Below are 15,059 nucleotides of genomic sequence, written 5' to 3' on the forward strand. Positions count from 1 at the left end.
CATTCGCTCTCGGGTCGTCTTTCACCTCTCTAGGTCTCGGTTTCCCTATCTGTAAGAACCTGGACGTCTGAGCAAACTGAAGGGAAGGAAACAGCTATTGCAAGCTCCGGAGGGTGAACCAAAAACTAAATGTAAGGGGAAATATGTCACTGATGGTTTTCAGTCAATCAGGCAGATGTGATAAAGGAAAGGAGCCCCCCTCTCTTCCCCAGGATTTGTCGGGGGACCTAGTCTGGAAAATTCTTACACCATCAAGAGACAGTTTGGGGTCGAATTTCTACAAACAGCAAGGGCTGCACCCTCGGTGAGGAGCAGCCCGCAGAGCCTTGCACCCCCATCAGCAGCAAGAAGGGAATGGCTGCAGGTTGCTGAAAGCCCGCAGCATTTACAAATTAACTCCCCAGGCCTTTGCCAATTGCAGTGGTACCTCTAGGACTGACGGACGAGGAAGGAAGGAAGGAAGGAAGGGAGGGAGGAAGGAAGGAAGGAAGGGAGGGAGGGAGGAAGGAAGGGAGGGAGGGAGGAAGGAAGATCTTCTCTCAACAAATGCACATTTCTTAATATAATGTCACAATGGAAGCCAAACAGACGTTGAATTTTTACACCTGAAATTATAAAACATTGAAAGGTTCTGGGGTTTTTGTGTGTTAAAGAACCTCATAATTTGCCAATTGTACAGGTTCTGATTATTCAGTTCCAAGACACCAGACACGCAGCAGGTGCTCCCACCCAACGGCCGCTCTTGGCTGGAGAGCCATAGATTCCACGGGGGGCCAGGTGCCCTCCTCCCTTCTTCTCTGCCAGGGTGCCCACCCTGCTCCTAAACCGACGCCACCTGGCAAGTTTCAAAGGTGCAGTTCGGAGGCCCTCCATTTACTCTCCCAGAAGGTGGCCAAGGGCGCAGCCCCAGGAAGGAGAAATGCAGGAAAGGGGGGCGGAGGGGGTGGGGGCGGCCGGGGAGAAATCCCAGTATGAGAAGTCACAAGGACAAATCCCCTAGCCTTCCCATCGCCCAGGGGCCAGTCTCTGGGCCACGGGCCCTGCTAGGGCTCTGCCTGCAGAGGCTTCGCCGGGGCACTCTCGCTGCTGGGAAAACTGCACAGGAGTCACCTTAACACCGCGTAGGCCCTGAAAAAGAGGGGCGCGGGGAGGGGGGCTTGGGCACATCCCCCAAACGTTTACTCAAAAGGCGAGTCCCCTTCCGCAGTCTCCAGATTAACAGACTGTGCCTGTGCCAACCAACAGGTCGAGTTTAATATACGGTTCCCTTCTCCACCCACTGCCACCTAGCCCCTGTCCCCTTACCTGTGCTCCGCGCCCCCTTGGCTCTGCGACCCCGTGCCGGAGTCCCAAAAGAGAGGCCCCTCCCGGGCCCGCCACGCTCCCCGTCCCGATGCGCTGGCTGGGTCTCCCCGGGCCGGGCCGTCTGCAGGGAGCCCGGGGGAAGCGTGCGCCAGGTGCGCTCGTCCAGGTGCGCCAGGTGACTCCGGCTTCCCCGAAAAGCGCGCGGGCCTCGCGGCCGAGTTCAGGTGCGGCTCAGACAAAGCCGAACAAAGCCCGCAACGCCGCTCGGCCACCGCGTCCACGCGGGACCGCACGGGATCCGTGCCGCTGGGAGGGACGGCTGGGGGCCGAGCGTCCCCACCCCCAGAGCGCGGACAAGTAACCGGCTCCTCTCCCGAGGCCGCTGGCGGGGGCCCGGGGCGCGGAGACAGCTCCGGCTCTGACTCACCGGGACGAGGGCGGCGGGAGCGCACGGCGGGACGCGCGCGCCGAGGCTGCCGAGAGGGCCCGCGGGCTCGGCTCGGGCCAGGGGGCGCTGCAGGCCCGCGGGAGGGCGCCCTGGGTGGGAGCCACGTGGGGCACCTGTAGTTCTCGCCGACGGGAGGCGGCGAGCGCGGCGCGGGCCCAGGGAGGTGCATCGGGCGCTTCTGGGAACTGGGCCCGCATCGCTTCTCGCGTTTTTTAACACGGCGTCGGCCAAGAGCGGCAAGTCAACAGAAGTAACTTACTTCTGCGCGGGTCTCCCAGCCTCTGATCGGCGTAGCAGGGCTGTGCCATCCGCTGCCGACTCCGCAGGGTTTAGTGCTCAGACCCGTGCGAAGATGTTGACTTTGGCATCGCTTCTATTTGGCATGGCAGTTGCCATTTACCTGTCTGCAGTTACTGCGGCTGGAAGGTAATAAGCGGGCCTTTTTGGCCAGCGTCCTCGATTAAGTCTAGAAGGTAACTGATTTTTAAAACTCGGATGCCAGAAAGCAAAATGGCATAATGCCTACACATAGTAAGCACTCAATAGATGTTGACTATTACTGTATCATCTATAGTTTTCATAAGGCATCAATAAAGTGTCATTGCACAACGTGTGCTCATTGCAAAATAAGAAAATGCCAGTAAGGACATTGCAGAAAAACACCTGTCCCACCATCCAGAGATAATCACTGCTAACGTTATGGTGTTACGTTCTTTCAGCATCCTTCCACTTACATAAAAATTTACATTCTTTTTAGTTCGGTCCCTACATACTGTGACATACCCAGCTTTTCTATTTCTCTTCTTGAACATGTTTTTAGCCACTACTTAATATTCCAATGTAGTTAACCTGCTGTTGTAAACATTAACTGTTAATCATGAAATTAGATATTTGTGCTTTTGCCCAATCACTTCCTTGGAGTAAACTGCAAGAAGGCAAATTTCTAGACTCTTGGGTATAGGCAGGTTAAGGCTTTTGATGTGTATTGTCAAACTGACCTCCAGGAAGATCAACCTGTTTCCTCTTTTCCATGCCCCTCTTCCCATTATTCTTGTAAATGTCAGTCTGATAGACTAGTAACTTTTTTTTTTTTAACACTTTTCCTTTTTAACAAATTTTTTAAAGCATTGCCCTTTGGTTCTCAGTTGGTTTCCAATCCTCTCAAAATCTGTAGCTTCTAGTGAAAGGGACCCATGGTCAGTAAATGTTGCAAACTTCACAGAAGTGGGGAAAAGAAGGACCCGTTTTTCACTTAACTCCTTCCAATAACATTTATTGAGCACCTTTTTTTGGTTGCCTGTTTTACATTAAAACAGAGCCACACCAGAGCAGGATAAGCCATGCAGGAGCACCTATGCAGGGGAAACTGGCCGCAGGTCTAAATGCTTGGCGGAAGGAGGGGTGGGGAGGGGAATTGTCTCAAAAACATGTAATGCAAGCCAAATAGGTCCTTTTAAACGTTCCAGTTACCACATTTAAAAAGTGGAAAGAAACAGGTGAGCTTAGTATTAGCCCAGTAGATCCCAAATATCTTGTGTAATCAATGTAAAATAGAGATATTTTATGCTGTCTTCAAAATTGTGTATTATACATTTATGGCACATCTCAATTTGGTCTGGCCACATTTTAAGTGTCCAGTAGCCACCTGTGGTGAGTGGCCTGTGTCTTTCCAGACAGAACAGAGGTTTGAGAAGGGCAGACCACGTCCTGGCAAAAGTGGAAATTTAACAGCTGACGGCCCTCTCCCTGACTTGGTGTGATTCGTTGCTAAGCTGGCATCTACCAGCACACCTTTGGCTAATCAGTTTACCTGTGAGAAGTCAAATTTCAATTCTGGATGTTCCTGACAGTTTGGTGGCTTTAACTGGGGGGGCCGGGGGGGGGGGAGTTCACATGTTCATTCCACGATCAAGAAGTAAAAGGCTACAACTATAAATACTGGTGGAGATACAAGTTCTTTCAAACTCCTTCACATCAAAGTATAAGTCAGTCTGTCCCAGATGCCTATCAGATCTGTCAGATGTGCATGGCGGGGGGGGGGGGGGGGGGGGGGGGGGAAGGGAGGCAAATGCAAGTGGCCCAGGCTACGGAGAGTGGTGAGTGGGAGACTAGCAGGGCTGGAGGTTTTTTACACAAAAAGCTGGGGAACTTCTCCTTTATGAAGATCTGTGGAAAATTTCAAGTCACTTTGAAGGACCATCATCCCAAAGAGTCTGTGAGCCCCTTGCTTCCAAGGACTTGCCTTGCTCATCGTTGCAGCCCCAATGCTTGCTAACTCTACACAGTAAGTGCCCCTTGAAAATGTGAATTGCCCCATACAGCAGGTCTCGGTGGTGAACACACAAGGCATGGAGGCAACTGTGCATTTCACCCAGAGACAACAGGGGACCTGAGCACTCAGTGATACAGAGTGGGAGACACCCAGTGTGGAATGACCACTGCTTTGGAAATGAGGGAAATCTGCGATTCCCCATTCAGCTCCCCTACCTACTGGACTTGTGACAGAGAAAAGATGCTTAATTTTTGACTGCTCAGTTTTCTGGCCTATGAAATGAAAGGCTCAGGAGTACAACCGTTCTCAGATCTGGGGAAGCCCCCAGTTTTTTGCACCCACTCCCATTATTTGGACCCCCAAATGATGAAAGCAAGGTGAAACACGCATGAAAAGCCCCAAAGGAAAATAGGTTACAGAGCCGCCAACATGGACTTACCAAAACCCTCTCGAGAAGTGAAAGATCAGGAAACAATGCGTATTCAATGGCCAAGAAATCATCCCAGAAGAAATAAAGGGCCTGATTCTGCAGTGCTCCACAGGCAGCAAAACCATGGCGCGGAGGGCAAGAAGAGAGAACAAAGTAGTGGTGGCAGGACATGAGGAACAGAAATACTGCATCTCAAAGCTGGAGACCCTTGGGCTTGGGGTAGACACCAATGGCTCTAAGGTTTAAAACATACAACCCAACTCCATTAAGACAGAATTCCACACAAGGTTACTGGATTTGTTTCTGGGAAACGTGATGCTTTCTGGCTCAATCAAGGAAACACATTATGTCTCCAAAGGCAAGGGCCTGGGTAACGTCAGTCATGCGACCCACACCCAAGACTGCGTAAACACTCTCCTCCTTCAAACTGCCAGGACTTCCAAATTTTGTATCTCCCGTTTCACACACGAATGCCTATGTGTTCACTGAATGCATTTCGAGAGGAATCTGGGCACACCCTTGGGGATGGGCTTCTTAGAATTAGCCCCACGGTCCGTCTCACTTCCTGGAAGGCTTCCTATCACTACAAGGTTTTAAAAATGGCATCACCTCAGAGTCTCAAGGTAAAAAGGGAAGCACAGGAAAATGGCCAAGGCTGGGCAGCTAAAGCCTTCAATGAAACCAATTCTGGGTTATCTGAAAGCTACTGCCAAGGTTAGAGAAGGTTCCCAGGGAAGATGGACTGCAGTGTCTAAACAGGAACTTGACCAACGACCGTTCAGGGCTGCAGAAAAACGTGTCCGTTCTCTGGGTGAGCCTCTACCGCTCCCAGCCTGTGCAGGTGGGCAGTAGTCTTACTTGTAACTGAACTTCACTTTAATCCAGCAAGCAAAATCAACCTACAACTCTTAACTGTCTGTGTGGAACCACAGGCTGCCCTCCAATTCCTTTTATCTGAAAAACAAAGCAAAAACCATCCTTGAGAATCCTGTGTGCTTAATGAGTACACACTGCTTGGGCACATGGACAGCTACAGATCCACCGGCAGCTGGTGAATAGCCCAGGCGTTCCTCTCTGGCCACCCCCCAAAGGGCTCAATTTACGAAGTCCTGGCGGGAGTTGTGTCAGTGGTGAGCCCACCCGTTACACTAAGGGTCTACTGCTCCGGGCTAGCAGCCTCCCAGCACTAAGCCTCACATTTACTTAATTCCTCTCCTGGAATCTGGCTATTTAGGGCCCTACAGATAAGGATCCTCGCCTATTGGTTTTCTGGAGCATTTACTATCTAGTAAGAGAGCTCAAGTTCAGAAAAGTAATCACCTTCACTCAGTTTTGAGACTTTTACATTTCTAGTTGCCCCAACAAAAGAATTCTACCAAAAGAAAAGGCGTATCGAATGTACCTCCACAGACACACTTTCATCACAATATTTACATGTCCTCTGCCAAGGAATAATTTGTTTGGTTACATGGTTTCAGCAATTTTGTGCTTATCTAACTGAAGTACATATTTTGAGGGAAACTGAACACCAGATGTGATAGATTGCACATGGTGCTGATGAATAATAAACACAGCATTTATTTCAATCTCAGGAATGTAAATGGAGGTCAGTATATACTTGACTGTGAATAATGTTAAAGTAGGTCCATTAAAGATAGAGCTATTGCTATTGCTAGCTATTGCTAGACCCAGCAATTGCACTAGGAATTTATCCAAAGGATACAAGAATGCTGATTCAAAGGGGCAAATTCACTCCAATGTTTACACAGCACTATCAGCGATAGCCAAACTATGGCAAGAGCCCAAATGTCCATAGACTGATGAATGGATAAAGAAGATGTGGTATATAGATTACTTACACACACACACACACACACACACACACACACACACACACAGGAATATTACTCGCTGATCAAAAAGAATGCAATCCTGCCATTTGCAACAACGTGGATGGAACTAGAGTGTATAATGCTAAGCAAAGTAAGTCAGAGAAAGATAAATATCTGATTTCACTCATGTGGAATTTAAGAAACAGATGACACAGGTGAAGGGAAGGAAAAATAAGAAAAACAAAGGGAGGCAAGGCATAAGAGACTCAAGTACAGAGAACTGAGGGGTGCTGGAGGGGTGCTGGGTGGGGGGATGGGCATGAAGGAGGGCACTTGTTGGGATGTGCACTGGGTGTTGTATGTAAATGATGAACCACTAAATTCTCCTGAAACCATTACTATGCTACATGCTAACTAGCTTGGATATAAATAAAATTTAAAAAAAAATAAAGTAGGTCCAGTATAGTATCATGTAAAATGAATCCAGATCTCCAATTGTGAAACTACTTCCATAGACTGTCTTGTTCCCCAAAAGAGACTAATAGCTGAAACCTCATATTAAACTCCATTTACTTTGTATTCAAATTTCCAGCACCATGTAAAACCACAGAATCTGCAACTTTCAGACCTTTTTAATGTTCTGACTTGCTTCTCTACTTTTCCACAATGAAAAGGTCAACTTTGTGATTCCATAATTTCTATGTGTATTCTCACTGTGGCTAGAATTGACTGAGAAGGAACTAAGCATCCAATGCTCCAAACATGTACAAATCAGAAAAAGAACTTAGCAAAATAGTGACCATAAGAACACAAGGCTGAAAAGTGAAAGGATTTTGAGCAAAGCAGCATATATTTTTATCTAATACAAGCACAAGGGCTCAGTTGTTTAAGCATCTGACTTCAGCCCAGGTCATGATCTTGTCGTTTGTGAGTTCGAGCCCCACACTGGGCTCTGCACTCACAAAGCAGAGCCTGCTTAGGGTTCTCTCTCCCCCTCTCCCTCTCAGAATAAACTTTAAAAAAAAGGCACATCAATATTTGAACTTGTTACATGAAGAAAAATTCCATTTAATCTGGCTGGCATACATTACCAGTAAAAGCAAAAAAAAAAAAAAAAAAAAAAAAAAAAAAAAAAACAAAAAAAACCAAAGACCAAAAAACAAAAACCCAAAAAACCCAAAAAACATTCTTTGAGTTGGTAACCTCTTCTTGGTTAGGAGTCTGATACTAAATTACTAAATCATGGAAAATTTCCCAACAGAAACTTACAGGCTGACAGGAAAGTCAGCTGGCCCATAATTCTGCACATGTTTTAGGAGCAACTAAGATTCCTTTATGTGCTTCAAGAAAAATGCATACTCTAATTTTTAACTTAACTGCATTTGTATTTCAGAAAATGTAAATTCTACCTACAACGAAGTCTAGATGGCTGCAGATTTGGAAGGGTATGGATGTTCTGTAGAAGCAGAAAGAGAAAGTCCCTTCCGCAGCTGAGGAGCGGTTGAGAGCCTGAGGATAGACTCTGAGCCCAAAAGGCCACATGAAAAGAGATCTGAGTTGGGATGGAGACAGCAGCTCACGATCTCAAGAGTGGACAGGAAAAGAAGAGACAGTACTGAAGCAACAACAAGCCAAGGAACATTTATTAAGTGGAAGAGGCAGATGACGACAGAGCAAGGCATGTTTTATTACCAAGTATTTCAAACATACAGAAAAATCCAAAGAAACTCATGTATCTATCAACTAGATTTATCTGCTAGTAATATGAAGCCATATTTTCTTCAGTGTTACCTTTAAGTCCTAAAAATTTATATTCACAGTAGAAAATCCCTATGTATCTCTTCCCGATATCCCCATGAATGCGGTATGAAACTTCCACGCCAGACTTATTTAGTTGGGAGGAAGAACTTAGAGGGAAAAAAACAAAACTCCCCAACCCAACAGAAGAGTGGCAAAGCAAACAGAAACGGAGGCACAGAAGACAACATTCGCGATGAACACGCGGGGTGCCGTGCTGCCTCTAAGTCTAGCCTTCGTTGTTTCCTTTCTGGTAAGCGTGTATCTCCGGGACAGACTGCTTCTGAAAGAGAAAAATCAACTCTCAATATGCCTTATTAGAGACTCAATCACTCTGCTTAATTTCTAAAGTGCAAGCAAACCAAAGTGTACATTCAATTCGGATCTGTTGCAGAAATGCACCGCCACAGCATTGTGCACGAGCTGCCGTGGTGGTTTGGACCGCCCTGGACCAAAGCGAAACACAGCTGTGTGCACTCCCCTTCCGATACAGAATGTTACAGTGACTTGTGCGCTGAAGCACTTATTTATCACGTCTGAGCCACAGAGGACAGTCTTCGGTTCCTATCGCCACAGCATTCCTAGTTGGGCGATTTTAGTTATTTAAAAATTTCTCCAATAAAGACTAAACACTTCAATTTTAAACACACTTTCTCTGCATCTAGGAAAAACATTTTAAAAGAGTGAATATTCGGGGCGCCTGGGTGGCTCAGTCAGTTGAGTGGCCGGCTTCGGCCCAGGTCATGATCTCACAGTCCGTGAGTTCGAGCCCCGCGTCGGGCTCTGTGCTGACAGCTTAGAGCCTGGAGCCTGTTTCAGATTCTGTGTCTCCCTCTCTCTGACCCTCCCCCGTTCATGCTCTGTCTCTCTCTGTCTCAAAAATAAATAAACGTTAAAAAAAAAATTAAAAAAAAAAAGAGTGAATATTCAACTATACTTCCACCACAATGAAGTATGCTTAAGCAATCATGTATGTAATTTTTTCTTTTTTTGTTTCGGTTTATCCATTCATTTTGAGAGACAGAGAGAACACGTGCATGGGAGGGACAGAGAGAGAGAGAGAGAGAGAGAGAGAGAGAGAGAGAGACAGAGAGAGAGAGAGAGGGAGAGAGAGAGAGAGGGAGGGAGAGAGAGAGGGAGAGAGGGAGGGAGGCAGGGAAGGAGAGGGAGAGAGAATCACAAGCAGGCTCCGTGCTGTCAGCACAGAGCCCGACGCAGGGCTTGAACTCACGAACCGGGAAACCATGACCTGAGCCGAAACCTATAATCAGACACTTAATCAACTGAGCCACCCAGGGTATCCTGTAATTTCTTCTAATATAACTCCTCAGTCTCCTGTCCTTCAAAACTGACTGAATCTAAGGACACTGCAGCACAGCAGACAGTAAGCAGCAAGGAGCAGCAGAGAGGGTTCAGCTTTGAGCCTAAGACCTGGTTTTGTGTGTATCCAGTGCAGCCATGTAACCTCTTTGAGCCTTGGCCTCATCTATAAAGTGGGGTCTTACTCTCTTTCCAGGACTACTGTAATGATTACGTATGCGACTAGATGTTCAAGTGCTTTTTAAATAATACATAAGGCATTATACTATATTCAAAATGTAGATAAAAATATGTATTTATTCCACAGTAAAGGAAAAGCTAGTTCAACTACTAGTCTTTAAATCACATCTTGTTTTTTGGTTTTTTTTTAAACAATGTCTTCAATCTATGTAGAAACAAGAGAAAATAGAACTTTCATCTCGTGCGGGTTAGCACTCTCAATATCCTTACAAAAAAAGCCTATTACACAGGTAAAAATGAGATGATTTGGTGCTAGGACTAAATTCCAGAAGTCCGTGTCACTGCATGTCCGTTACCCTACAAAATTATCAGGAAATTTAAGATTTGACTTTACATTTTTTTTTAACTTAAGATCTTAGACTCAAGCACACAAGACAGTAGTCAATACTGAAAGCGAGTGCATCAGAAAGGACTGAAGGCTGTAACTGCAATGGCAGATGAGCATTTATTAGAAATAACCCAAAACTTGTAAAGAAAATCAATCAGGAGACAAAACTATTGCTCTAGCAGCGATGACACTCCACTCAGAATTCAGCTGTACTTTCTTAGGAGCAGAAACAAAATAACTGTACCTTCCCACACGGAGAAGGAGAGAGCACGTGAACTTACGGACAATCACCAGGCGCTCAGAGGTACCATCCCGTGAGCTACTTGCAAAAAGGTCTGACCCAGGCTGTGCTGTAGCCGACAAGAGTGCACTGAGTCAGAGACCCTTTGCTTTTGGCTGGAATTAGTAGGAAAGACAATTTCATTTTAATCAGAAATTCTAACTGACCTCTGATCACAAGGTACTTCTGAGGGCTACCTTCGAACAAAGCATCCCAGACCAAAAAAAAAAATAAAAATTAAAATTAAAAAATAAATAAATAAATAAATAAATGTGGGGAAACTGTTGTTTCAAACTCACCAATTATCATTGTTACACACTAGAATCATCACCAGAGAGTAGGCTTTGTTTTGAAATGAAATACACTATCAGTGAAGCCCATTTTCCATTCTTGGCCCTTTAAAACCTCTTCACAAAAAATGCTGAACATTTTTACCGCAACATGCCCAAGTGAGAGTTAATTTCACCCCTAAGACACAAAGAATCTGAGGTAAAGCTTTACCTCACAACAATTTTTACAAGTCCCTCCGCGCCATCAATAATGTAAGCATTCGGAACTGAACAACAGTGAGTGGTTACAACGTGAACACCCCTGGACTCAGTCCCATTAACGGCCAACTTCAGATCAGCAAATAAAACTTGGCAAGGCAACAAACACATTACAACCAGACCTCAAATCATTAGGTCGCAAAATGAAGAATAGCCTCATGACGTGGTTCATGCCATGAGTTCTACCCTGACATGCCTTGAGATGTCCCGTTGGTGGTGACGGAAGTGGTGAAAACATCAAATTTAACTTACTTAACTTCTCAACAATTTTTTCATTTCAATAAATTTATTTTGATTGGTTGGATTGTTTAAGAGGAAGAGAAGAATCTGTTCATGTTTTTCAACCTATGGGTGATAAAGAAATAGTATTACTTCATTTCTAAAAATGTAAGAAGTATAATTTCACTTCAAATAAACTCTACCCACCTGTTTCCGTAACTCTGTGCAACAGCAATTCATCCTACATGTCTTTTCTAGAAGCAAATACAAAAAGCCATCAGATAACACACACCATATTTAACAAAAACACTGACGAAACACTGAAAAACACTGAATTTACACAGCTCTGCCCCTTAGGCATGGGTTCTCACTATCAAGGACCTAATCAATTACTTCTCATTTGGGCTTTAATATTTTCTACTACTGTGTCCTAGTTTTCACCAAATTAATGCCCTCATCTCTAGGATTTTAGGTCTTTTGCCTATCATATATGGGATAGCTCTTCAGCCGAGGGCAGGCCTATCAAGTAATCCTCTTGTGAGATATCCAGAAGATCCAACCTCAAAAGTGCAAACTCTTCTCACTTTGGTCAGGGTCGAAAGTAAGTTGGAAGTAATTCTGAATGCCAGACATTTCTAAAGCTCTCAGCATCAATGTATCAGCAATGCTGCTGAGCCTAAGCTAAGGAAAATCTGGACCGGGAGGCCTGCTTCCACCCAGTAGGTCCCCGTGCCACTGGATTTACAAAGGACAGGGAGGAGGAAGGGAATGTGACCACGCAGAGTAAGGAAAGACCAGGTCACCTACACTGATTACATTGCTTCTTAATTACACTTACATCTGTCATTAATTAAACTTGAAAACAGATACCTGTATTTAAAGCACTTTGCTTTTTAGATGTGATGTTTTTTGCCAGGCCGTAAGTCACCAGCTTATTAGCTATACTGACAGTACCATTTTCACAGCATTTCTCAACCGACACCATATGGACATTGTTGGTAATTCCTTTTACGGAAAGCATTACACTCTGATTCAGCATGAAATTTTTTAGTAGTTCTATCACTAATTGCGAGCAGTTTCCATTCAATTCTATTAGTCCTGGGGAAAGAACTGAATATTAATCAAGTGCCTTAAAAAAAAAAAATTTACATGTATCATCTAAAGATAATAAGCAAAGGGATGTCTGAGTGGCTCAATTGGTCAAGTGTCCAACTCTTCGTATCAGCTCAGGTCATGATCTTGCAGTTCATGAGTTCAAGACCCGCCTTGGGATCCATGCTGGCCATGTGGAGCCTTCTTGGGATTCTCTCTGTCTCTCCCTCTCTGTCCCTCCCCCACTTGTGCTGTTTCTCTCTCTCTCTCTCTCAAGGTAAATAAATAAAAAGTAATAATAAAGAAAATAAGCAAAAGCCTCACTCCAGCTGAGTTTAGGTATGCTTTGATATACTATTGCTGTTGCATTAAAAAAAAAATCACTCGATAAATATTCATTGATCCCTATTGTTTATCGAGCACTAATCTGAGTCTGGAGGGCACAAAACAGAAAACAGTTGCTGCCAGGGACATATGTCCTAATGGGAAAGGCAAACAATAATAAAGGTAATTTTCCAACTCTCTCCCTGAGTCAAAACCAAAGCAGACTAGGAGCCAATGAGTGAGCTATTATCTGCTGGGACTGCTGGGTAACAAAATGAGGAGTGAAAGTAAAAAGCTATGTTAGCATTTTTGTTCGCTTTACTCAAACACCAAAGGAAGGAACTGAATATCAATGCAGATACAGTGCACAGTGAATTAGCCCGAATGGTGTCATCTGAATGTCTCTTGTCTCTAAGAGCCATGACAGAGCAGAGAGGCCCTCAGATAAGGGTCAGAAGGCCCAGTTCTCCCAGGCACTGCCACTTCTAGCTGTGCAACCCGGGGCCAAACACAATAACTGAACAACAATGGGCTAGCAATATAATTTTTGTGAGAATGAAATAAAGAATAGAAGATACGAAACTTTTTTGGTAAACTCTGCTTGATGTTTAGAAATCTGGGCAGTTATTGAAATGCCCATTTGACTCAGACATAGGGCTATAAAACAAAGGGAAAACCACACAGACATCTCAACCGGAAAGTGACTTAACTGCCTACCTTCAAGTGAACATTTAATAATTTGGAAAGGAAGCTCCAGGTGGCTGGTGGAAATTGGCTGCACTCTGGAAAAAGGCAGAGTTTCAATGTTTCCATAGTCTACATAGAGCACTTTCACATAAGCATCTGATGTCCCCAGAACAGTGGCACGGTACCAGAAGTCATCATCTGAAAATATAATGCAATCTTAGGTAAGAAGGTACATTCAATGACTCCCTCCCTCCCTCCCTCCAGATGGTTATTCAGTTACATTTACATCACTGAAAATTTTTGATTACAGTCCAGATGAAACACAAGCATCACCTCCACTCCTTCCAGAGTCTACTAAAAAGACAACTGCATGATTAAAAAGGAAAAAGCACAAAACCACAAGGATAGAGAACAAGACAGAAGACAACACCGGAAGCTGGAAAGCAGACGCCTGAATGGAAATGAGGTAGCAGTGCTCAAGCAAAGCTGGCCTGGCCGTGGGGAAGCAAAGAAGCATCTTCATTTGCATCTCAAACCCCCAAGCCTGGACAATCAACCCATTCAAAGGCAGTAGTAAGGATGAAGCTGAACATCAGGCGTGGGTAAAGGAAGTGGACCTCCTTCCCAAGACCCCTGAACAGACTTTAGTTTATAAATACATTTACACAGAACACTTATTTCTTAAGTTGCTAAAGAGAATGATCTCTTTTATGTTCATGGGTTTTAATAAAGCTTCGAATGCCCTCTTCATTTCCAGCCAACTGCTCCTACTCAAGGGCAGAAGACTAGAGGTTTCTTCTCCTGAGAGGATGAACCAGACTACTGGACTCGGAAGCATGAGGCGGCGCAGAGAAGGAAGTTTGCCAAGAACAATGTCAGGAGAGCTACCCACTCCAAGCAGGAGACACCAGTCCCAAGTGAATGCACTTCAAGATTCTCAACAGCAGGAGTCCTGGTGAAATGGACGGGCCCCATCGCCCTACAGTGAAGGCCACCAGAAGCTTCCAATCAGATGCCCCATTGTAAGTGAACAGCAAAGGATCACCAGGTATTTGAAGTAAGCCTCCGACATGACGGAGAAGATCAGAACAAACAGGAACTCTAGGAATCGGGAGAAGACTGAAAATTACAACGATGTTAACATTCCCAGAGAAAACACCTTCCACCCTTGGAATACCAAGACATTATTAAAAACATACACTTGAGAACACAGACAACAAAGCTACTGAAACTAGAGATGTGGTACCAGAAGTTAAAAACTCAGTAAGCTGGGAAATAAAATTGAGGAACTCTCTTGAAAACAATGAAAAAAAGTGGAAGAGAAAACAGGAAACTTAGCAGAAGAGTTTCAAGTCCAACATTAGAATATTTGGAATTCTTAAGAGAACAGAAAATCAAAGAAGGGAATAAAAAATTTTCAGAAAAATTTCTCAGAACTGAAGCTCACAACTTTCTAGCCTTAAGGGCCCAGCCACTTACGAGCGCCCAGCACGACAGTGAAAGCCAATACTAAGTCACATCATGAATTTCAGAACAGGATGAAGACATTCCTACAAGCTCCAGGATAAAAAAACATACAGTTTGGAGAATCTAAATGATCCTTCTCTCTTGACCAGCAATAGCTACAGCTAAAAAACAGTAAAAGCGGACTGGCCTGTCTGGCTTGGTCAGTAGAACGTGCAACTCTCGGAGCGCCTGGGTGGCTCAGTCGGTTAAGCGTCCGACTTCGGCTCAGGTCATGATCTCGTGGTCCGTGAGTTCGAGCCCCGCGTCGGGCTCTGTGCTGACAGCTCAGAGCCTGGAGCCTGCTTCAGATTCTGTGTCTCCCTCTCTCTCTGACCCTCCCCCGTTCATGCTCTGTCTCTCTCTGTCTCAAAAATAAATAAACATTTAAAAAAAAATTAAAAAAAAAAAAAAGAACGTGCAACTCTCGATCT

General features: G+C 44.9%; 2 protein-coding genes across 2 annotated transcripts in view; both read right to left on the minus strand.

Annotated features, from left to right (window-relative positions):
* The window catches only part of VWA2 (von Willebrand factor A domain containing 2), a 43,916-nt gene extending 42,536 nt beyond the window's left edge, over positions 1-1,380 (minus strand). Inside the window, exon 1 of the mRNA XM_030335494.1 lies at positions 1,306-1,380. The gene's annotated coding sequence lies outside the window, so the exon portion shown is untranslated. The remainder of the gene's footprint in view (positions 1-1,305) is intronic.
* A 9,672-nt stretch (positions 1,381-11,052) lies between these two features.
* The window catches only part of TDRD1 (tudor domain containing 1), a 47,415-nt gene continuing 43,408 nt past the window's right edge, over positions 11,053-15,059 (minus strand). Inside the window, exons 22-25 of the mRNA XM_030334877.1 lie at positions 13,153-13,320; positions 11,890-12,117; positions 11,227-11,273; positions 11,053-11,145 (exon numbers count right to left, since the gene is read on the minus strand). Coding sequence (XP_030190737.1) covers positions 11,053-11,145; positions 11,227-11,273; positions 11,890-12,117; positions 13,153-13,320 — 536 coding nt within the window. The remainder of the gene's footprint in view (positions 11,146-11,226; positions 11,274-11,889; positions 12,118-13,152; positions 13,321-15,059) is intronic.

This window comes from Lynx canadensis, chromosome D2 (genome assembly GCF_007474595.2).
Source record: "Lynx canadensis isolate LIC74 chromosome D2, mLynCan4.pri.v2, whole genome shotgun sequence".
Taxonomy (NCBI): domain Eukaryota; kingdom Metazoa; phylum Chordata; class Mammalia; order Carnivora; family Felidae; genus Lynx; species Lynx canadensis.